Genomic DNA, 23,400 nt, shown 5'->3' on the forward strand with positions numbered 1-23,400 from the left:
TATCGACTCTCTCATGTCTTACGTTCAGACTCAAATGGAAAGAGGCGATCCAGATGACAAGGTTATCATGCTTTCATTTTTGCTGCACGATCTCCAATCTTTTACACTACATTGAAAAATATGTGGACACTGAAAAAGATGCCCTAATGTTAGAATGCACAAGGATCTCTAAAACTGATTTGTTCTGAAATGAATAAATGTGTAAAATGAAATTGTAAGATGGCAATAAGGTGACTAAACTTGTTTATTAAAAGAAGGATGTAAAATTACACAAAATGTAACAGCTTGTGCCAGTGCAATCTGTCTTTTGGCATTAAAATAGTACTGTCAGGATTTACCAAAGAAGAGCAGTGACGAATTAGCACTGAAAAGGCATGGACAGTTATTTTTGCACCTGACATTATTTAATATGCATTTGTAGGAGTTTCCCTTTCAAACACAAAATTTATGGGAGGAAATTATTCAAATGAATCATGCAACAGGATTAGTGCTAATTAGTGGGATTTGCGCCATTATCTAATGCCCAAAAATAGCATGTCTTAAAGCAGGTGGTAATTTGCACTGCTCTTGGTAGATTGCACTGGTCATTATAGAAATGATCTGGCTGCGTCTGTGTTCTTTAATGTGCACATTGTCAGTAAATTACACACAGAATTTTCCCTTCGGCGCTTTTATGGAATTGTGCTCTAACACTAATTTGCCCTGTTTAGTAAATCTGGCCCATAGAGTTTTAATGTCTACCAGAATACTCCAATATATTGCCAAAAATTGTAGTTCAACAAGCTGAAAGTGACTTCTGTGTCCTGGTTCTGTTTGTTTTGTTTATGTGGGAGCAGTCGGTGGAAAACTGTGTCTGCATACTTCATAACTTGAGTTACCAGCTAGAGAAAGAGGCTCAAGATCACTTCAAACAGTTCTCTTTTCCTGATGAGAAACCGAATGAGAACACTAACAAAAAGAGCCTCTTCAGCCCCAAGAGCACCAAGACCCAAAAGGTAAGAACGAATTCGTCTATGCCAATCTTTGGTGTAACAATCCTCTTTTGCTGCAGCCTGGAATTGAACTGCTGGTTTCGTCTGGTCAGAGGAGAACTGGCCCCCAACTGAGCCTGGTTTCTCCCAAGGTTTTTTTCTCCATTCTGTCACTGATGGAGTTTTGGTTCCTTGCCGCTGTCGCCTCTGGCTTGCTTAGTTGGGGACACTTCATTACAGCGATATCGTTGACTTGATTGCAAATTATTGCACAGATACCATTTAAACTGAACTGAGCTGCATGATGACATCACTGAATTCAATGATGAACTGCCTTTAACTGTCATTTTGCATTATTGACACACTGTTTTCCTAATTAATGTTGTTCAGTTGCTTTGACGCAATCTTTTTTGTTTAAAGCGCTATATAAATAAAGGTGACTTGACTTGACTTGACGAACTGTTCCTGATAAAACAACTAGCATGCAGGATGTTTTGGATGCTGGTCATGAGATGCTTGACTTGACTTAAAGGGGTCATATGACGTTGCTAAAAAGAACATTATTTTGTGTATTTGGTGTAATGCAGTGTGTTTATGTAGCTTCGATTTTTACAAAGCTCATAGGTCTGAAAAGCGAGGTGTGCTCTGATTGGCCAGCTATGCAGTGCAGTAACGGAAATGTTACACCCCTTAACATGTGATCTGTGATGCCGTCTCCCGGCACAACCAGACAAAACCATTAAAACCAGCTGCATTTAGCGGGGACATAATTACAGATTATAATGACTTATATTGCCATTTTACGCATTGCGTTGCGTATAGCACTGTGTAAACATAAAACCATGTCTGCATTTGTGATCAGAGAAATGACAAACAAAAAGCACTACTCTACACTGCTTAAAACTTGCGTTTGAATCATCAGTTGCAAATTCATTAAATATGAAAACATACTTACAGGCTGTGAGTCAGAACAGCCAGCATTGTAGGTTCAGGAAACAGTCGTCTGTTAAATGCGTTACACACATCTGAATATTTATGTTGAACTGTTCTGGAACAGTGTTATAAATACAACTTATCCACTGATTTCTAGTTGTGTCCTCTTTTGGAAGACCAAACAAAGTAGTTTTGCTTTCACATGATCACATCATATGACCCCTTTAAAGGATAAGTTAACCAAAAAATAAAACTCTCATTATTATATTCCAAATGCATATGAATTTCTGTATTCTGTGGAACACAACATAAGAAATATTACTTCAGTACATTCACTGTACTTTTTCTTATCAGGAGTTCAACTTTCCAGCCATGGAGAAGGAAGATCCTACAGGAGTGGATTTGTTGTACAACCAAAAGTCGCTGCAGATGTATCGGTCTCTGCTGGGCTTAAGTAAGAAGGAGGCCACTCTGGAGGCATGCTGTGGAGCCCTGCAGAACCTGACCGCTTCAAAGAGCCATGTATGTACACTTACTGGAAATATACTGTACATGCAACTGAATTTAAGGAAAAGTTGTTCAACTTGTATTTTGACCTCTGCACAGTTGTCCACTCTGATGAGTCAAAGCATCATAGAGAAGCTGCATGGCCTGTCTGTCATTTCGCCCCTGCTGATATCACAAAACCCGGGCCTGCGGAAGACGGCCATGTCCTTAGTGGGCAACATGTCCAGGGTGTCATCTCTACGGAGCACTATGGGTAAGAGTCTTTTGTAACAGTAGAGCGCCACTACTACAGATAAACTATGAAAGAGTGCTGTCAGTTCTGTGCTCTGTGTGGTGTCTGTTATGTAACATCTGCACAAGCACAGGAACAAACAAGAAAACGTCATTTGAGGAGAGTGTGCTGTAAGTTGGTCTCCTGAGCCTCTGCTTTATTTGCTGGAAGTACTTTTGTTTCTCACTCTCTCAAAAGCAGGTCTGTGTTTGTGTGAATGGACTCCAGCAGATTGTCAACTGATACCCCAGAGGCAGTAAAAATTACAATCTCCTACCCAATGCATTTTCTAAACATGACTTAACAAAAACCGTTCACTATTTAGTTCATCTGATATGATTCCTATAAATGGTATCTAATGACTAACATATATGTCATGCAAGTGTTTTATCCAACATTTTATTATACAAGAAATGTACAATTAATATTGAGGCCAGTTACCTAAAACATGTTATATTGCTTTTATATAACATTAGTTAGAAATTTTATTTATTATTTTATTCTTTTTCATGATGTATACAAGAAATATGCATTATATTAATGTAAAGGAAATTATCTAAAATATGTCACGCAAGTGTGATATTGCTGTTTGTTTGTTTAAATATTTATACAATTATTAAACATGAAAATTATGTATATAAGAAATATACAGGTAATTTATATCAAGGTCAGTTAACTGAAATATGTCATGTAAATGTTTTATTGCTTTTAAGCAATGTTTGTTTGTTTGTTTAAAAAATATGCAATTAATTAATATAGAGGCCAGTTACCTAAAACATGTCATGTAAGATTTATATTGCTTTTTATTGCAATATTTATTTATTTGCTTACTTACTTGCTGATTTAGTTCATTGCAGTTAATTAAAAATACATCAAGTGTGATATTATTATTATTTTGTTTGCTTAATATACATATACAGTATATATTACATTATGTGTACAACAAATATACAAATTATTTTTTATTTTATTCATTCACTAATTCATTTTAATATTTATTAAATTATTACATATATTAAAATGACCATTATGTATGCAATAGTAATTACAAGAAAAACTAATTAATATTGAGGCAAGTCACTTATGTATTCCTCCTCCAGTGAAAAAAAAAGCCGAAGCATCACGTTTGCAGGTCAACAAGGATCATACAAAATCACATATCGTTGTACACAGTGTACTTTACTTTACTTGAACATTGCATCAGTTCATTGAATCCTGATGTCCATGATGTTTTTGTCAACCACAGCCAAGGAAATTCTTCCCAGCGTCACTGCTGTTCTGTCGGCTGTAACGCCAAAAATGGTTGAGTCTGACAGCACCATCGCTACAGCGTGCCGTGTGATGAACACACTCATGCTGGCAGAGCCCGACACTGCCAAGGAGATGATCAACACCAAACTCGTCGACTCTCTGAGCATGCTGAGCTCAAATGTGTAAGTATTTCCAAAGAAAAAGGCATGTATAAAAGTGAAACTATGGTATTATGGTATTAGCAAGCTCATGGTTGACGTTTAGAGGGAAAGAAATCAAAAAATGACTCTATTTTTAAATAAGTTTTGTGATAGCCACCCATACATGACTGTTACTCTGTAGAAAGTTGGTGTGTTTTAGCAGATACCCTGCTGAGAATCTCTGTGTTTCGCAGACTATTTGTCACAGCCAGAATAGCTGCTGGAGTTCTTCTGAGGAGTATGTGGGGACAAAAAGACATCCAGAATGTGCTGAAAAAGGTAAGACTGTCCTGCCTCAAACTACATACAAGCAGTAAAGCCTTTCACGATCAGTGCAATAGAGGCACAGCTCTGAAAGTCTTTAAATGGTTAAAAAAAAGAGAGAAAAATATTAGAAAATTAAAGAAAATTTAGGGCATTTATAATTTTATCTATGAATGCCGATCATATATATATATATGTGTGTGTGTGTGTGTGTGTGTGTGTGTGTGTGTGTGTGTGTGTGTGTGTGTGTGTGTGTGTGTGTGTGTGTGTTTTTTTTACCTGTTAATCTGATCTAAGATTTTTGCATTGCATTGTAAAATTATTTTCATTTTACTTCCTCAACTGGCATTGTTGTCCAAAAAAAAAAAAACGGAAATTATATAGACACACATCTATACCTATTGTATTTGTAAAGTTGTCATAAAGAGATATTTTTGAAAATGTTGAATTTTTACTGTGTAGGAAAAAATTCTTAGTACTTTTGATTTTGGTACACAGATGTTCTCGGCAGATTCGCATGTTCAATTGCATAACAGCATTTGAAAACTGACATTCATCACATAACGAATCTCACAAATTTTCATTGGAACTGCATTGTTAGGATGAAACAACACACCTAAGAAACGTTTGTTCAAAGGGATTAATCACAAGATGCTGTTAATGATTTCAGAGGAAGAGTAAAAGTATATTTTCACAAATATTTCCTCATTCTTAAAGGATTTTATGATGGCAGGGCAAAGAAAAAGGATGCAACATCTTCTGTAAGAAAGCAGAGAAAGCAGGGTGTGATAGGGTGTGTTCACTTTTTCTTCGTTTTTTTAAATTTATTTTTTTATTGCTCTGAGGGAAAAGAAAATCCCCAGGCTGCGATCAATCTTTCTGTCTGTATGCTAGTTTACACATCAAATAAGACTCTCACTCTCTTGCATGAATAGTCTTCACACACACACACACACACACACACACACTTCCAGGCCCTGACATGTACTCCACCCCACCCTGGAAGAGATTCAGCGGGATAAGACAGGAATCCAGGGAAACAAGTTCTTTTTCTCTGCTTGTTTAAAAGGGCATGGGTGGAGCAAACGCCTTTCACACAACACACTCCTCCTAACGTGACCCTCCGACACCTACTCACACACACACACACACACACACACACTGAAACATACAAACACATTCAAACATACAGTATACCACACGGACTAATGATAATCCATGCTGTGTATATTTTTTTGATCACACAAAGCTGATTTAGATCTTTAGGCTTACATCACTATAAAGCTGTCTGATCCATGTTAATCAGAGTTTTTTTCTTAAGCCGCCTTTAGAAGCAGGTCATTTTATCATTTGTTTGTATTTCATTAGCATGAGGTCATGAAGCTCCGCCCACACTGACATCTCATTAGTCCAAAACACACATAACAATATATTACACATTTACAGTGGTTGATTTACAGTTTGGAAACATGCACCATATTTGCTATCAGCTGATATTAGAGATTTTTAAATGTATATATAAATATGAATTGATATTTGATTGTGCTCATTTCCCTGATTTTTACTTTGAAATGACATTTGTTGTCATCTAGTTCTTATTTAAATGTAATCTTTAAAAACCTTAATAATTTAATAACACTGTGAAAAGTAATATTTAACAAATCTAAGAATATCCATTTGTCATACTGTAAATTCTAATGTTGTGATGCAGAAATGTGCATGTATTGTTATTTGTAAAAACAGGAGAATAATAATTTATAATAATATATTGTTAGTATATATTATTGTTTATGTTAGAATTGTATTAAATTATATTAAAGAGCAACAGAAAAAGTTCAATAAAATGCAATTAAATGTCATTAAAACTTTCGACATTTGACTTTTTTTGTTATTGTCTGCATTAAATGTACATTAAAGCTGATACATATATAATTTGAATTAAATCTTAATTCTTATTTTTATGGATTTTTTTTGTTACAAATTTTGTTGATAAACTCAAGGTAGGAAATAAATAAATACACAAATAAATAAATAAAATAAATAGATTTTTTTTAATAAATGACATGCTATTTATTTATTTATTTGCAGAACAGATGATGCAAGGATGTGTAATTAATATATATATATATATATATATATATATATATATATATATATATATATATATACAGTGATTCAGTGTAAAACCACCACATGCATTTGGTTCTGAGAGCTTGCACACTGTTAATTGTGATGGTGATGCATGTCGTTTGGAAAGGACAATGATGCTCCATTTATAGTTTTGACCTTTTATTCTTTTGTAGCAAGGGATGAAGAAGGACACGTTTATAAATACCACCACTACTGATGCATACAAGGAAGCAACACGCATGGATGGACACTGAGAGATGTGCAAGTGAGTGGAAAGACACTTGCTTTTACTTAATTTTATTTTATAGCCTGAATTGATACTTTTCATACTTTTGCGTACTTTCATACTTTTTTTCACGTTTCATACTTTTTTTTTTTTCAGTTTTGCAGTGCTGCAGGAAGCCACAGAGTTTCAGAGAACTGTCCTGCTTTCATATATTGCAGCACATTATGGGTATATGCAGTACATATTGTAGATTTAATGGGATTCCAGGAAATGTTTTGCCAAATTTGACTATTACACTCTCACTGTCATTCCAAACCCAAATGTTCTTCTTCTGAGGGCTAAAATGGCTAAAAAGACCCTTAAAGTATGATAAAGGGTTTGTGTGATGCTATATTCCAGATGCTTTGTGTGAAGAACAGACCAAAAATGTACCAAAAGTAAATATACTTTCAGATCTCTTCATTGCAGTGGGTCACAAAACTGCGACTGTGACTGATTCGTTCATGATCTGAAATTTAGCACACAAGTCATTTGGATGGTTTTTATGATATTTTAATGGCACTTTTCAATCATTTTTAAACTTGACATCCACTGATGGAGGAATAATCAATTACCCATTTTTGGTCAAATCCCTCTTTCTGGGATGAACGGGTGCTAGCACAGACCTGTTTAGTGCCTAATACACATCTATCACGGGAAAGAGTTTGTACACTTATGCTTGACAAACTTGCACTACTGGTGCACTCTTCTTCTGCTGCTTTCCTTCCACTGTCCTCCTGTGCTGTATATTGGGGATCATAATACATGTTGGATAAAGCTTTTGCATTTCGGTGCAATGAGGCCTGAATAGTTGTCGGTTTCTAAACATGCTCTTATGTTGCAGTTATTAAAAACCTTTTGTATAAATGCACCACTTTATTTCTTCTCGATGTCCACTTAAGTTGTTCTTAGGTGTTTCAATGTGATTGAAATAATGTCAGTGGTTGTATTAATGTTGAAAGAAAAATATTGCAGCAATGTTAATACTAATTAAAAGTAAATTGGATGAAAAGTAATTAGATGTTGAACGTCATTCTTGATCTGGTTTTTAAAAAATCGAAATGAAAACAAGTGTGATTCATCATTGGAATGCCAGTTAGATTGAAACTTAATGAACTTTCGGTTGCACTCGCAGCTCTGGATGTTTTGCCTTCTTCAACTTGAGTGGACTGAACGCTGTGTTAAATTCAGTTCTCACCTACTGTAGAATCAGAACCACCTTAAACTTTGAAGTTCTTATGGCAATATCTGTTGTTTCTTTTTTACATCGTTAGCCACACATAATTCTACTGTAAATACATGATATGAAAAGGACTAAGTGCAGTTGAGTGGTATATATGCAGATGTTGGCAGTGTAAAGATGTTTTTGGACTTTTGGGTATGGTTGCATTTTAGGAGATTTAATGCTAGATGCATTCACTTGAAATGGGGAATAATTTTTCGGAATTATATTGAATAAAATGAAATGATATTTTTGTTTGTCAGTCGGCTGCTAAGAGCAGTAAATGCAAAATGAATTGTTTTCTAGATATACAGTAATATAATATTTTGATTGACATCCTTTTTTTTTTAAACCAAACTTGCCTTTTCTGTGTGCTGTTTGCTAAATGTGTGTGATATTGTATTTTGTGAGGATTCTTTTTACTTGACATTTGTGTGGCTGGAATGTGTTTAAAATGTGTTTATGCTTGTGGGAAAATGTATAGATTATTATTTTATTCTATATTATTTTTTCCATTTTATTATGTTGTCAAAATGCAAAAAAAATAAGACAAACAAAGTTAACAAAAATAAAATAATAATAATAATTTTGTACTAAAATATTAAATGTGGCTGTGTAAAATTGCAGTTTGCATCTTGACCAAAATGTGCATTTTAATCTTGCATAAAAATAACAAATTAAAGTGCAATTCAACAAGAAAAGCTTTATGGTGTGTTGCTTTTATGAGTATTTTAACTGTGCATGTTAGATATAAATGTATTGAATTTGTGATATTTATAATACTAAGTTGTCAGTTATTTACAGTATAAGCACTATATATATTTACAGTGTGAGTGAATATGAAAGATGATTTATTGATGAGGAAAAACCCCCTTATCCAGTTTTCACATCAGATCAATCATTATGAGAAATATGGCATGTTGGCTGACAAGACTTTCCTTTTTATGGTTGCCATTAAACCTCAAACATGTCTTCATTGTATAGACTGATTATGTAAAGTCTTTTCCCCATCAGAAAGCAGACATTTATCACTTCTCAAGAAAGCAGTTGTATTAAATGATCTGCTTGTTTTATGGTTACCCGAGATCTCCACCCTACAGTAGAAACGACGGGCGACGAGCCAGAAGATGCTTTTGAGTCGCACACATTCCACAGTGCAATTATAAAGTTCCTCCATTCCTGTCACAATATTGGAGAGCTTAAATACTGGACTGCAGATTCACAAAAAAAAGACATCTGTGCATATCAAAGGTCATATTTGGAGCTGCGTTTAACATGTTCTGCTCATGATTAGTGCAAATATTACTTTAAAAACATTACTTTTGCTGCTTAAAAACAATACTTGTTCACTGACTTTTGTTTCAGATGGGCCCCTGTCAGTGCTCAAGCAAATAATGAATGTGAATACATAACAGTGAGTGTCGTATATGTTTCTGTGCCAGATGTTAATATGCAAATCTTTTGAGATGAGAATCTCCTGACCTTTTTGACCCAGAAACTACAGAAAGGCCTGAGGGGACATTAACAGAGAGCAGCTGGGTGTGTGTTATTGTGCATCATATGAAGAAGTGTATTACCTTTATACTGAGCATGAATACCTTTCTTTCTTAGGTGTAATTATAGTTAAGTATTTAGTGCATTTACATGATTTAAAATTCAAACAAGTTTTTTTTTTTTTTTTTTTTTCTGTTTAAGATAATTGGGCACTACTTACTGATCACATTTTCTTATGTTTTTCTTTATTCTTTTTGTTTAGTTGTTCAAATCTACAGTGTTTATTCAGTGAGGACTAACTAAAAGCATCATGATCTACTATACACAGCTCTCCAGGACAATGTCTTCATGATCTCTGTGGGTTTGTGAGGAGTCGAGTCTGTCTTTCAGCACAGCGTTCACTTCCTGAGGCCTCTCTTGGTTCTCTTTGTCCTGTAGAAGAAAAAATAATAGCCAAGAGCCTTTAGTTTACTTTACAGCTCTAAACCATGATTTGTTTTTATGTCAAATTTAGGAGTGCACTAGCATGACCTCTAATAGAAACTGACAAAAAAAATGCAAGAGTTTATCATTATGTATTGCTAAGCTAACACAATAGTCATCTGATAAGCAATAAATAAATACATAGCACACATACATCTTAGATGAAATGGTAATTTTTTACTCAAAGGTGCATTTGGAAGTTTGGTGCTAATTTAGAAAGTTTGCACATTAAGAAATAAACTGTTTTTGTTAAGAGTCATCTGTATTGTGTAGAATGAGATGAAGACATACTCTGTGAAAAGTGTTTTAATTATGATGTGTGTCACCTCATCATCATGATGTCATCGTTGGTGATTCACTGAACATTGAAGAAAATATACATCCCAATGTATCACCACGTCACACATGCAAATGCTGTCTCAAATACAGCAATTTGATTGGCTGCTGTGTTTTTTAAAACGCTGACACAGCCAAACTGACACAAGTAGATTTCACGCTTTCTGTTTAAAGGGTTTTGTCCCCGTCTGCCTTCCATACTCTACACTAGCATAGTATTGTTTGGTGAGTCGTAGCATGAAAATTATACTGTGAACACTTATTATCACAATTTACCAGCAGAGAAAACTGTAGAATAAGCAGAAACTAATCAAGGAAGAAGCAGAAGCTCCAAAACCAGAAAGACTGATAAAGTAAAAAAAAAACAAAAAAAAAAAAAAAAAAACAAGTGTAAACATCAGTAAGTTATACACAAGGAGGAAAGGTTGAATGATGGAGAAAATCCTGAGTAGTAGCGCTCAAGTTTCTTGTTTATTTAGACAGGTAAGGGAATTAATTATTGTGTAAACCGCTCTCTAAAACGTACGTAACTGTAATTTACAGTCATGCTGATAGCATCTCATTGTGGTAAAAGCTAGAAAAAGAAAAAGAAAAAAACTACTGAATGTAGGCTACCTTTACATTTGGCCAGAATGCTTTTTAAAAATTAAGTCAGCACAGATGTCTTAAACTCTGTCTATAGGCAGCTCACTAGGTTTTAGAACTGATCTTCTATCTCTGCTGGTTCTGGACATTCACAGGTAAATGCTGCAGCAGCGGATTGCAACCCAAAGCCTCCATTACCTGAAGTACTTTAGTTTTGGCTCTCGCAAACGTTTACTGCCACAGAAGCAGCACTCACAGGACTTTCAATCTGACATGCATTCACAAGGACTTTTTGTTTTTGTTGTTATTTTCCATGCTTGAGGCAGGAGTGGATGAGTCAGAGTTTGTTTTGAATGAGAAAGCCCTCTGGGAAGTAACTATAGCAGGTTAAAAAAAACCTTGAGAGAATATGGCAGGTATGTGTTAAAGAGATCATATGATGCGATTTAAAATTTTTCCTTTCTCTTTGGAGTGTTACAAGCTCTTGGTGCATAAAGAAGATCTGTAATTTTGCAAAGACTAAAGTCTCAAATCCAAAGAGATATTCTTTATAAAAGTTAAGAGTTGACCACGCACTCCTAAAACACCTTGTTTAAATGCCCCCGCATCTCTGCGTCATGATGTGGGAAGATTTGCATAACACTGCCTAAATGTTCACGCAAAGAAAGAAGGCGTACCTTTTATTCTCGCTGTTGTTGCCGCCGCTGCCATGTTGTGGAGACACTGTGTGTTTCATTGTGAAAGCGAAGCTACTTTGTTTGGTCTTCCAAAAGAGGACACAACTAGAAATCAGTGGTTAAGTTGTATTTACAACACTGCTCCAGAACAGTTCAACCCAAATATACAGATGTGTGCAGTGCATTTTCCTGTGAGAGTAGCCTACGAGCCTACGATGTCTGTTTCTATAAAGTGGGGCAGTTCAAACTTTGCAAGGACAGTCTGGCGCTTCTGACACACAGCCTGTAAGTATGTTTTCATATTTAAAGAATTTACCACTGATGATTCAAATGATGTTTTTGGGTTTTGTTGTGTTGTGGTTGTGTTTGCATATTTCTCCAATCACACATGCAGACATGATTTTATGTTTACACAGTGGATAACGCAACACAACGCGTAAAAAGATGTTAAGTCATCATGTATAAGATATTATAATTGATTTTTATGTCCCCATTGGATGCAACAAATAGCTTGTTTGTAATGGGTTTTATAGTTTTTGTCTCGTCGCGCCAGGACACTCGGCATCACAATATGGTGAGGAGCGTAACATTTCCATCACACACTTGAGGCATTCAGCCAATCACAACGCACTGGATAGCTGGCCAATCAGAGCACACCTCGCTTTTCAGACCTATGAGCTTTGAAAAAATCTACGCGTTTCAGAAAGGTGGGGCATAGTGGAGCAACAATATGCAGTATGTGGAAAATAATGTGTTTTATGAACCTTAAACCACATAAACACACTGCATTACACCAAATACACAAAATAATGTTCTTTTTAGCAACGTCATATGACCCCTTTAAAAGCCAAATAATGCCAGATCCAGCTCAGTGGACAGCAATCACCAACTTGCCAATATTCTGAGTACCAAGTTTATTAATCTGCATGCAGATTTGATGATGAGTAGATGATGCATAATAATAAATCTCAGCATTTAGTAATGAAATTCAACTATTTTACATTTTGGTGAGTTGGTGGATTATTCATGTGAGTTTGTATGATCTCATGCATACGTTTTTATAAAATTTGCTTACGCCACAATAGCTATATTTATATGCACCCAAATAATCAGTTTATAATTAGATTGATGGTTCAGTTGGACTGAAAAGCCTTCTTGTAAATGTCTCAATCAAGCCATTGAGCTCAATCCAAAATTAATTTCAGTCAGATTGAAAGGTGTGACAAACACTTGTCAAACTATTGTTGTTGTAGTTTATTTACATTGTGCACAGTCAAAACAAAAGAAAATGGTGAAAGCTATTTTGGCTGAAAAAAAAAAAATATGTTTCTGAAATTTTGTCATACGAATCGTTATTCTGCAAACTTTTGTTATAATTTATACAGGAAATTATGTCATCAAGGCAAAAATAGCAACTAGAAACTGTTTGTGTGCTGAATATGTGAATCAGACTGCAACATTTAGATTTTTATAACAGAATTTTCTAAATCTGAAATCACTGAATTCATTATGGTTGACCAAAAATTTTTTTTTTCTTTGTCTTTGCCATACGAATGACACTGGGTGAATTCATAAGAAAATATCTTTTTTTCAAGAAACTGGGTTGGACAGACACAGATGAACTCACATTTTCTGGTGATCACTGACTCTGTTCCTCAGGACATTGATCTGTCGAGAGATCCACAATCACAAACACTAAACATCTCACTGGATAACATCTCATCCCTCAGGAAAATGCAGATGTGATGATTGAGTTATATGTGCAAACGCTGAACAATACTTTCATTTTGTTTCCACATAATTAGATCCAGGCAGACATTAGATTCAAGTGAATAAGAATGCTTTTCTATTTTAATAGTCAACATGAAATGGTATTCACAACTCATTTTACTTACATAATATGATGCTGTTAACTTACTGCCTTAACTGTAAGACTGCAATACTGACAATAGTAGCCTCAATTGACTATCGCTTAATAATAACCAACCAGCCAGAAAGGACCAAGATATTACATTCATATAACATGAAGTGTTGATTTGTACACATTAAAACCAAAATGGGTCATTTCTGATTTAATTGACTCTCATTGGGTTCTAGTAAAACTCTTCAGCGTACCTCATATTTCTGATGGGTAAACTGGTACTGTAACTCGAACTTCTCTGCTTCTAGTTGACACATCCAACTCCACAGTTCCTTTGCTTTCTCCCTGGTTAAAAAAGAAAGAGAAAGTAGTGATATTTTTATTAAATCTTCTTAATTGCTATTTGTATTTGTACTCTATAGAATACTATTACAGAAGTTAAAGAGTGGTAAAAGAAGTCTTACTGAATGAGATGGAGTTAACCCTTATCAACTACATTACTTGGTGGAGGAATTTGTTTATTTTGGTTATTATAAATAACATATGTAATTATCATATTGCTGTTACTGTTCTGCTTCGTGTGCTTAGGAACAATTACAATTTTGTTATTATTTACTCTCCAACATGCCATTCGGAATCTAAATGTCTTTCTTCTGTGGATCAAAAAGAAGTCTATTCATTTTTTTTTCTCCAATGGAAGCCAAAATAGTTTTGTTGCCAACATTCTTCAAAATATCTTCTTTTGTTTTCCATAGAATGAAAGCCATACAGGTTTGGAAGTGAATCAACTTTTTAACTGTGGTAAATTTGTACTGCTTGAACTGTTGTGGCATATGAATTAGTTGCATTTGCAGAATGACTCTTCAAACCTGAGAGCAGAGTCGCTGACATTGTCAGTGTCCAAAGGTTTGCGCCGATCACTAAGAATCTTCTTCTTCTTCTCTCTCTCAGTCTGTTTTTTTCCACTCCGTCTCTCTAACTGCAAAACAAAATTACAGAGAACCTGTTGACAATGTATTTTAATAAAACATTGATATTGATGAGGAATTTTTTGTTTAACCATTTTAAACTGTCAGTATTTTTTAAAACGCAAATCATTCTAATTTGCTGATTTCCTGCTGTTTGTTTTATTAATTTTTTATTAGCAATGTTAAAAGTAGTTGTTAAGTGTTGCTGAATATTTTAGGGGAAACTGTGATACACGTTTTTTCATGTTTAATCATGTTTCTTAGGTAGCATTTATATATATATTAGTTGAATCTTCATCTCAGACATGGCATTTTTTTTTTTTTTTTTTAAATAAAGTTCAGATTTCTCTCACTAAATATTTTTGTAACTCAGTAGGTGTTTGTCCTAGTCTCTCATCTCTCAGCTCTGACCTTCTGCATGTAACCACCGAAGTGCAGACTGGTGAGCGTCTTCTTCTTCTTGGCATCTTCATCCGCTTTCTTTTTGGCTTCCTCTTCCTCCTTGCGAGCTCTTTCGTCCTGAACGTTTGAAAACAGGAAAGGATTTGCAAAGCTCGTACCAGTTTGTGTCCATCAGTGTGAGGTTAAAGAGATAGTTAACCCAAAAATGAAAATTCTGTAAATTAAAAAATAAAAGAAGATATTTTGAAGATTGCTGGTAATCAAACAGTTGATGGTTGCCAATGACTTTCATAGTATTTTTTATTTTTTTTTTCCTTTTTTTCCTACTATGGAAGTCAATAGCAACCACCAACTGTTTGATACCAGCAATCTTCAAAATATCTTCTTTTATGTTCAACATAAGAAAGCAACTCATACAGGTTTGGAACGACAGGAGGGTATGAGTATGTGACGACAGAATTTTCTTTTTTGGGAGAACTATCCCTTTAAGGGAAATGTTTCCACTCACCTCTAGGCGCTTCTGTCGTTCCCTCTCGTACTCGCTGCGGATCCTCTGCTGCTCTGCTCGCTCGGAGCGCCGGTTATCCTGCGGAATCACTCACATTACAACTCTGATGGCAGTTTCAGTGAAAGATCACTCAACAAGAGCTCATGGGGGCATTTATTCTGCACGATTTGATGATTGTCTGTTGAGTGTTTTTCAGGCTCATTCAGGCTTGAACTGACCACTGATTGACCTGCTGGAATGTTTTTACTCTGGTTCACATATTTGCCATTATGAATGCATATTTATCATTTCTCTGTTTTTGTCTTTAGGAAATAATTCATTTATGGTTAGTAGCTTTAAATAATAGGCAGCTATAATGTAGGACAACATTGCTGACTTACAATCCTCTCTTTAAGACTGATGAATTCCTCCTCCTCCTTCTTACGGCTTTCAAAGTGAGCTTCAATCAGAGTCTGGAGCTCATTCAGGTCCTTCTCCATACGCTTGCGATGGATGTCCTGGTGGGAAAGCATTTGACCTTTGAGATTTGAGACAGTTGATGAGCAACAACATGTGCAAGTTCAGGTAGACAAAAGCATAAATCAGAAGCTCATGTTTCAGTAACTGCCATCTAAAATGTCTGGGTCCTGGATTCTGATGCCTTTGTAGATTTGCTGGTTTCTACAAATCTTCTAATGCATGTTTTGGTTTGTCAAGATATGTCAGTATACTCTCGAATTAAGTAAATGGGTCATTAGAGAATATTTCAAACTCAGTCGTGAATGTTTTTAGTGAGAAAGAAAAAGAGAAAAGAAAATGTGTCTGACTTTGGGTCAAAATGAACCAGAGCCCAGGCAATTTTTTTTTTTTTAGAAAATACCCCAGATATTTAAAATGATCAATAATAATAATAATAATAATAATAATAATAATAATAATTACATTACAGTAATTATAAATTTATATTTTTAACATATTGAATGCTTTAAAATTAATAAGGCCTATAAAATATAAAACATTGTAGTATTATTATTTTTTTATCTTTTATTATCTAATATTTCATAGAATCCTAGCCCTGACTGTTATATGCAAAATACTACCATTTAAAAGATTGGGCTAAGATTTTTATTATTATTATCAATGACACATTAAATTGATTAATGCTGCTCTTTTGAAGTTTCTATTCATCAAAGAATCAAAAAAATAAAAATAAAATTCTTCTTAATTTTTACAGATTTTTTTTTACTGATTTTAATTTGCATTCTAGAGTAGTTTGACATCCATTATTAAAAAAATATATATATTTTTTATCCACTTAATTTCCAAAATAATATGGAATATATGCTTCGGATGACAAAGTGATGGCAAGGTTTATTAAAAGACAAATGCCAGTCTTAACCATAGACTGTATAAAAATATGGACGTTGTGTACGTGACGTCACCCATAGATTTCTGAAGAGCGTTTTTTAAGCTCAAAATGGGTGGAGCATGCCTTTGCCATCTTGGCAGTGCGTCACTCCCAGATAATCGAAAATGGGCAAAGAGGCAGGAGCTGGTTGCTGAAACCACGCCCACCTAGCTCGACGGTGGTGACAGCAGCGCAATCCACCTGTCACTCAAGTGGCTACGCCCATAATTATGCAGAACTTTAAGTCTTAATATAATTTAAACGGATGAGTTATAAAAAGAAAATTCACCCCCCTCACAGTTGTAGTAGAAATTAGCTATATAGACCAAAACCACTTTTTGTACAATGCTGTAAGCAATTTTTTTTCTACTGTAAAGTTGGGCATTTTAACATGGGGAGTCTATGGGACTGACTCCCTTTTGGAGCCAGCCTCAAGCGGTCAGTCGATGAACTGCAGTTTTAGTCACTTTTCTGTTGGCTTCACAAGAGAGAGCGAGAGGTTTCATGGCTCTATGGGTCTTGCAATGGTAATTTTACTCACATCAAAATCAACTCGTTCTCCATCTGGAATCTTTGGGGGCACCAGGTTCGGCAACATAAAAGGTCTGAAAAATATAATGATGTTTCAAAATTGTGTATGAACTTTAAAAACATAAAACCAATAATTGGTTATTCATCTAAACTTACTTTAGGAATTTGGGTTTAGCTTCTTCTGAAAAATCAAACATACAAATAAACAACAGAAGTTATACAAAGTTATATGAGAGACTTTTACTTTTAAAATTATAACTTGTTGCATATATCAATCAGGCATATGTCTGATTTTAAATACCGGAAGCTTAATTTGCATACGTCTCCTCTTTTGTGTTCTCATGGCAGTTACTTCACAATATCAAACGGTTACAGATGCTGAAGAATGCGCCATTAAAGCTGTAAACTAGATTTTATTTCTGATGGAATGAATGCTATCATAAGAAGATTGGGCATGATTTATTGCTTTGAAGATACAGTTATCCAGAAGGGTGTGTGTGTCGTAACGGGTTTCTACATGTTTCAGACAATTACTTGAGAGCTGTAAATCTCAGGTTTCCTGTCTTTAGCCAGTGCAATAAAGAGCAAATACCTCCTCCTTCTTCTGTCTCTTCTTCACCATCTGAAAGCAGGGAAGGAAAGGAGGTTACAAGTGGGTAATCGGCATCATTGACAGTACCAGAACACAGAGACAAAATTAGAAACTGATAACGGAAGAATGGTGGAAAAATTACCATCACATACCAAACACTCGTCAATTTGACTATACATAGAGCAGAATGTTTGATTTATCCCTTGTGTGTGTGTGTCATGAGTTTGTTTGTGTGTTATGAGTTAAATTAAATGATAAACACAAAGAAGTGTTTTTTGTAGTATTCTTTGTTTTTTTTCTTTCTTATTTTTTTATTAATAATTCAAAACTTTCTGCTTCTACCTATGCAGAAGGTATTTCTGTGGCTTGCTGATCAGTTTTGATAAGCCAGTTGGCAGATGATATGACTGAAAATGAAAAACAAACACCAAATTCCAACAGCTGTCAATGTTGCTTATAATTGTCTTTGTCTAAATCTTCTTTAAAGTAAATAAAGTAGACATAGTGTTACATTATACATTTACTTAAACTTGTTTTTTAAAATGTTATGGCAGGTCAAGCTGTAGTGGAGTTTGATTTAGTGCATTTTACAACATTAAACAACTTTAAGACTAAATGGATGAATGAATTTTTAATCCCTTTCGCTTCGGAAAATAATACCAAATTTTTCAATTCAATACAATATTTCAGTTCAGTTGGGGCGCTATTTGGAATTATAAAAACTGAAAAATTGGTTTTGATTTTTGGAAGATAGTGGCATATAGTGTTTATTTTCGAATGCCAACATGTTCTTGAATATGCCATTATTTTTGAAGAAATACCTGATTTCTTTAAATTACTTCAGTCTGATTTTAAGAACTCTTCATGATCTCCTCACATTATTTTTGATTTGTTTATTGACCGACATCTCTTTTTGAATATATTTTGAGTAGATCTGTTTGTTTGAAATGCAGATCTGGAGGGGTTTGAGGTCAAACTGGGGGTCTCATCGACAGTACTCACCATGTTCCTGAGTGGTCTCTTCCTCTCCTCCTGCTTCCTCCTCATGAGCCTCTGAACATGGGGAAAGTTAAAGGATGGGTATACTTAGCTTGCATTACCGTCAACTATGATTCATTGTTTCCCTCATCAAATTGCATAATGATTCCTTTGAGTTTAGTCATACCATTCAGTTGAAAGTGTGAATAACACAGAATCTAATAGGGCAAAGGATCCATATACCAGCCTGGGTATAATGGGTACTGGTAGCAGGCTTGTTAGATTAAAGCATACTTCAAATCTCTCAGATGGTTACACTCTTACACACAGCAAAACACACGTCTCTACCCAGCCGCACAACTGTTGTCTATGATATAAATATGTCAGCATGTCTGAAGTCAGACCACCCTTAAAAAGTATTGTAGTACAGAAGGTAGTACTATTCTTTGAGTTAGTTCCTTTCCTCAAATCTGATATTACTAAATGTGGATTAATGCTACGTTGTTTATTTTACTTTGTAACTTTATGAGTAAAGTTAAAAGAATAGAAAGAGCTTTGGTGATAACAAAGCTAATAATTACTATAATGCAAATTTCATGCTGAACATTAAATAAAAATGGCATTTATTTCTTCATTTTAGTTAAATTGAGGTCCTATGCTGCCTATGGAAGCAGCATTGTTCAGTTTTAGAATGGAGCTAATGAATGAATCATTGAATTATTCACTTCACCAATTAGTTCCAAAACACTCATTCTGAGTACTATGCACTGTTGGATTTTGCTGTGGATGTGTTATGTTTTTTGACAGAGCAAAAGCAGTCAATGAAAGTGTGTAAAAATTAAGGTGCATCACATTAGCAAAATTTAATAGGCCGAAAATGTCCAATGTCTATTGTCGATAGTGTAGCGACATGAAGCACAGCTCAGACAGAAGTCACTTTCAAATCAAGCAGCTTGCTGTTTGGTCACTGTTGCAAATTTGCGTCACCAACCTGAACATGAGTGAAATCTGTTTGAAAATCTGTGTGAAATTCCCAGCTGTGTGGATTCCAATTGAAATGACTGGGAGTTTACTGAACAATGGTAAAGCAGCTTGCACAAAAAATTTGCTTTCACTCATCTCATAACTGTTGCTCTGTCGCAGATGAAATCCAATAGGAATTTGTGCAGTTTGGAGTTTTTGCATAAGGGAGAAAAACTTCCCTACATCACAGATTTGCCATGTTGACCAGGGTCGCCAGGTCTATGAAATAAAACCAGCCCAATCAATATTCAGATCTAGCCCAATTCCCCCACATTCTGGGGGAAATGGCTATCAAAATCAAATTCCTGTGGGGGGTTCTACCTTAGTTTAAATATTCCAGGGAGGCATGGGGGGTTCACTTCAACCTGCAACACCCCACAGAAATAGTACAAAACTAGCCCAAACCCACGAGAAAACCAAGGTCTTGGCAACACTGAAGGTCTTTGCAAACTGAGTCCAAAATATTTGTGTGAAAATATTCCAAAATATTTGTATGCGTTTTAAATATTCCAAAATCCATCCATTCAATCCTGAGATCCATGAGTATAATTAAAAATATTGGGTCCATCCAATCCTGAGATAGCGAGAGGAATCCTCCAGCCATGCGAATCAAAGTTTACTTTAGGATGTTAGTGGTTTAGTTTGATGCTTTGCTAGTGATACTGGAGTCACATATTAAAAAGAAGACCACTAATTTCCATGAACTCAACCAATCAATCAATCAATCATTTTCTACAAAGTACCTTAACCATGAAGGTATACCAATGTGTTGTACGAAAATTTCTTAAAAGGATTTTAAAAAAAATTATTGGAATTTATTTAAAAACCTTTTGTGTGTAAAAGTGCTGTACAAGAATATCAAAAACAAAGACGTGATTTGAACATCTGCAGAGAGGTCGACGATCACACAGAGAAAGGAAGCTCATTCCATAGTCTAGGGGCCACCGCTGAAAATGCTCTAACACCTCTACACTTAAAGGACACCTATCATGTAAAATCCACTTTTCGGACATAAATGTGTGTTGGCAGTGTGTGAACACAACCAGCCTACAATGATAACAATCCACCCACTCCTCATTTTTTTTTTAAAATCCCCTTTAGCCTAAATCAGTCTCACTAGGCCTGCCATTCTGAGTCTCAAGCAGTGTGACGTCACATTACATAGGGCAAGGTCACGGGGGTTGATTGTACTGCATATGTATGGCTAAACACTGGTTCTCTTGCTCTCAGTCATGCTGTTTCTACCAGCTGTTTATTGTTGTAGATATTCAATGCAGAGAACATATACACAATGCCCTCTTCTGGAGACGGGGATGGGAATATTCTAAGGATTTGCATTTAAAGCGATACACTCCAAAACAGCTCTTTTTTTTTTTTTAGACACACCCCAAAAATGGCATTTTCTAGTTGTTATAATAAATGAACTGTTGGGTATTTTGAGCTGAAACTTCACAGACACATTCTGGGGACACCCAAGGCCAATATTACAAAAAGATTTTGTAAAGATATTATATTAAAAAGAAAATATGGTATTGCCATGCTACTGTAGTACATTTTAGTGTTAGTGAATGGCTAGTGCCCTTTGCCTTTAGCAGATAAGCAGTAGCTACCTTTCTCATGCTGCACCTCCTCCTGCACCTCCTCCTGCTCCTCCTCTTGCACCTCTAAGCCACACCATGCAGGTCAGGTAAGCAAACAAACAAAAACACATCACAAAAATGGAAGCTAGGAGATCTGTCGACACTGAAACACAGTTATGTGTTAGTGATGATATGCAGATGCTTCAGACTTTCTGCTCTACTTATTCCATATGCGGCATTTTTGGGTGTGTTTTGTTGAAAGCTGACAAGCAGAGTGAACAAAACTGCTGCATCTCACAAGAAAAGCTCAGCTTTCACGCTCATAAATCTACATGACAGGTCACCATATCTTGCAACCGCACTTTTACATGTCAGAAGATTTTTGTTTTAATCCACAAAGGTGTAAAACCTGATAAGTGGGTAGTTTTTAAGGGTTTTATGGTAGTGTTGTGTTGTTATCTCCTATTTCAAATATCAGTGTAATGACATAATTCTTGAACAACCCTATTAAAAACACACTGTATCTTTTACATAAAACTATGTAGCTGCAAGGCCACTATTTATGACCTACTTTAAAATAAAAGCAGTATTTTCTTGTTTACAGTGGGAGTATGAAAGTAATATTACGAAACACAAGACTTACCCTCCTGCTCCCTAGAGAACAAGACAGAATAGTGCTGTTATTTCCATGTGTACTCATAGCTCAAGCACAACAGGTGCCTGAACTCTCAGATTAAATATACTTATCAGATGAGTGGGGTATATGACAAGCAGATGCTATTCAAATCACCAATAGCACTGGTCACTATAGTATGCAGCTAATGCACAGTATTCTTATTTAAACAAGGTAATATTACTGAAAAAAAAAAGAAATATTGTAAGAGTATTTGCCACAGATGGATGATTGATAATCGAGCAATGAACTGGTACACTTACTCGTACTCCTCCACTTCTTCGATGTCTGACATTTTTATTCTGTAATGAAAATACATTAAAATATAATAATATTTAAAAGAATAATATCATAATTGACCCCAAAATAAATTGTTTTTCTAAACATTCTAAAAATTTGGTTCTTTTTTGCTTTTTATTCTAATTATAAACATCCATTTTTCTGTACATAATGCATCAGGAATATACTACATAACACATAATACTCTTACCTGATATACCAGCAGAGATGTGTAAAGAAAGGCTGTGTTAATGTCCGAGGGGCGAGCTCTGGCTCTCCTCTTGATGCTTATATTATTGTGGCTGGGGCTGTTTCTGGGGGTCATATATCTCACTCAGTGTGTTTATTTTTACCCTCAAGAGATAAGTGGAGAACAGTCTTGCTTGCACTCCCTAAAAGGCTGCTGGCATTGTTATGGTGCAGAGAATGGCGATGGCTAATGTCCATATCAACATGAGTCTCTCCGAGGTGTCCTCTGATAACACGAGGGACTGGTTAGTCTCTGACCAGTCTGACTCACTTACCATTCCACATCTCACTCACCCCTGCACCGCCATCAGATGTGCAGTTTACTTTGTTTCCATGACTGAGTCATGTTGGAAGGTTTAAAACAGTTTCAAGGTTTATTTGAACTTAGGCCTTATGTTGTTTGAATACTTCAGTATTTTGAAGATAATATATATATATATATATATATATATATATATATATATATATATATATATATATATATATATATATATATATATATATATATATATATATATTATATATATATATATATTGTAAGAATGTAGGCCTTGTTAGATGTTCTGAGTTCTCTATGCAGTTGCTAATGTGCTTTGAGTGATTACTAGATGCTTAAAGCTCAAAGATCTGCACAAACAGTTAGAAATATAATTTTTTTTTGTTAATTGTTATTATTTAAATATATATGTGTGTGTGTGTGTGTGTGTGTGTGTGTGTGTGTGTAACTCTTTACTTAAAGCCTTTATGTACAATGCATTATAAAGAGTTGTTAAAGGGTAT

At 35.1% G+C, this 23,400-nt stretch overlaps 2 protein-coding genes across 4 annotated transcripts in view; one reads left to right on the forward strand and one right to left on the reverse strand.

The window, feature by feature from the left end:
- LOC109046697 (plakophilin-1-like) overlaps nucleotides 1-8,715 on the forward strand; it is a 28,171-nt gene extending 19,456 nt beyond the window's left edge. The window contains exons 8-15 of the mRNA XM_042751294.1: nucleotides 1-61; nucleotides 837-995; nucleotides 2,259-2,426; nucleotides 2,511-2,664; nucleotides 3,929-4,115; nucleotides 4,328-4,412; nucleotides 6,701-6,792; nucleotides 6,910-8,715. The exon at nucleotides 1-61 is cut by the window's left edge and continues 57 nt beyond it. Coding sequence (XP_042607228.1) covers nucleotides 1-61; nucleotides 837-995; nucleotides 2,259-2,426; nucleotides 2,511-2,664; nucleotides 3,929-4,115; nucleotides 4,328-4,412; nucleotides 6,701-6,781 — 895 coding nt within the window. The 3' untranslated portion in view covers nucleotides 6,782-6,792; nucleotides 6,910-8,715. The remainder of the gene's footprint in view (nucleotides 62-836; nucleotides 996-2,258; nucleotides 2,427-2,510; nucleotides 2,665-3,928; nucleotides 4,116-4,327; nucleotides 4,413-6,700; nucleotides 6,793-6,909) is intronic.
- A 1,016-nt stretch (nucleotides 8,716-9,731) lies between these two features.
- Nucleotides 9,732-22,719, reverse strand: tnnt2a (troponin T type 2a (cardiac)). Of its 3 annotated transcripts, XM_042751296.1 has the most exons (15): nucleotides 22,583-22,719; nucleotides 22,356-22,394; nucleotides 22,063-22,073; nucleotides 21,450-21,503; nucleotides 18,841-18,891; nucleotides 17,839-17,868; nucleotides 17,403-17,427; nucleotides 17,257-17,320; nucleotides 15,709-15,825; nucleotides 15,329-15,406; nucleotides 14,830-14,937; nucleotides 14,320-14,429; nucleotides 13,705-13,795; nucleotides 13,217-13,257; nucleotides 9,732-9,940 (listed from the first exon to the last, which is right to left on the reverse strand). In XM_042751296.1, the coding sequence occupies exons 2-15, from the start codon at nucleotides 22,385-22,387 to the stop codon at nucleotides 9,907-9,909; spliced, it is 846 nt and encodes a 281-aa protein (XP_042607230.1). In that variant the 5' UTR covers nucleotides 22,388-22,394; nucleotides 22,583-22,719; the 3' UTR covers nucleotides 9,732-9,906. The 3 variants fall into 3 exon arrangements, with proteins under 3 accessions (XP_042607230.1, XP_042607231.1, XP_018939910.1); XM_042751297.1 differs by lacking the exon at nucleotides 22,063-22,073 and having other exon boundaries at nucleotides 21,450-21,492; nucleotides 22,358-22,394; XM_019084365.2 differs by lacking the exon at nucleotides 21,450-21,503 and having other exon boundaries at nucleotides 22,583-22,718.
- Between the last annotated feature and the right edge of the window lie 681 nt (nucleotides 22,720-23,400).

Source organism: Cyprinus carpio, chromosome B23 (assembly GCF_018340385.1).
Source record: "Cyprinus carpio isolate SPL01 chromosome B23, ASM1834038v1, whole genome shotgun sequence".
Taxonomy (NCBI): domain Eukaryota; kingdom Metazoa; phylum Chordata; class Actinopteri; order Cypriniformes; family Cyprinidae; genus Cyprinus; species Cyprinus carpio.

What these genes read in the sequence shown, in the direction of transcription:
- tnnt2a (XM_042751296.1), bottom strand. Translation starts at nt 22,387, where the DNA reads ATGTCAGACATCGAAGAAGTGGAGGAGTACGA. An exon ending in TCAGTCTTAAAGAGAGGATT is followed by an intron (nt 15,407 to 15,708) that starts GTAAGTCAGCAA and finishes GTGATTCCGCAG; the next exon opens with GATAACCGGCGCTCCGAGCG. An exon ending in TTACCCATCAGAAATATGAG is followed by an intron (nt 13,258 to 13,704) that starts GTACGCTGAAGA and finishes ATCTCTCGACAG; the next exon opens with ATCAATGTCCTGAGGAACAG.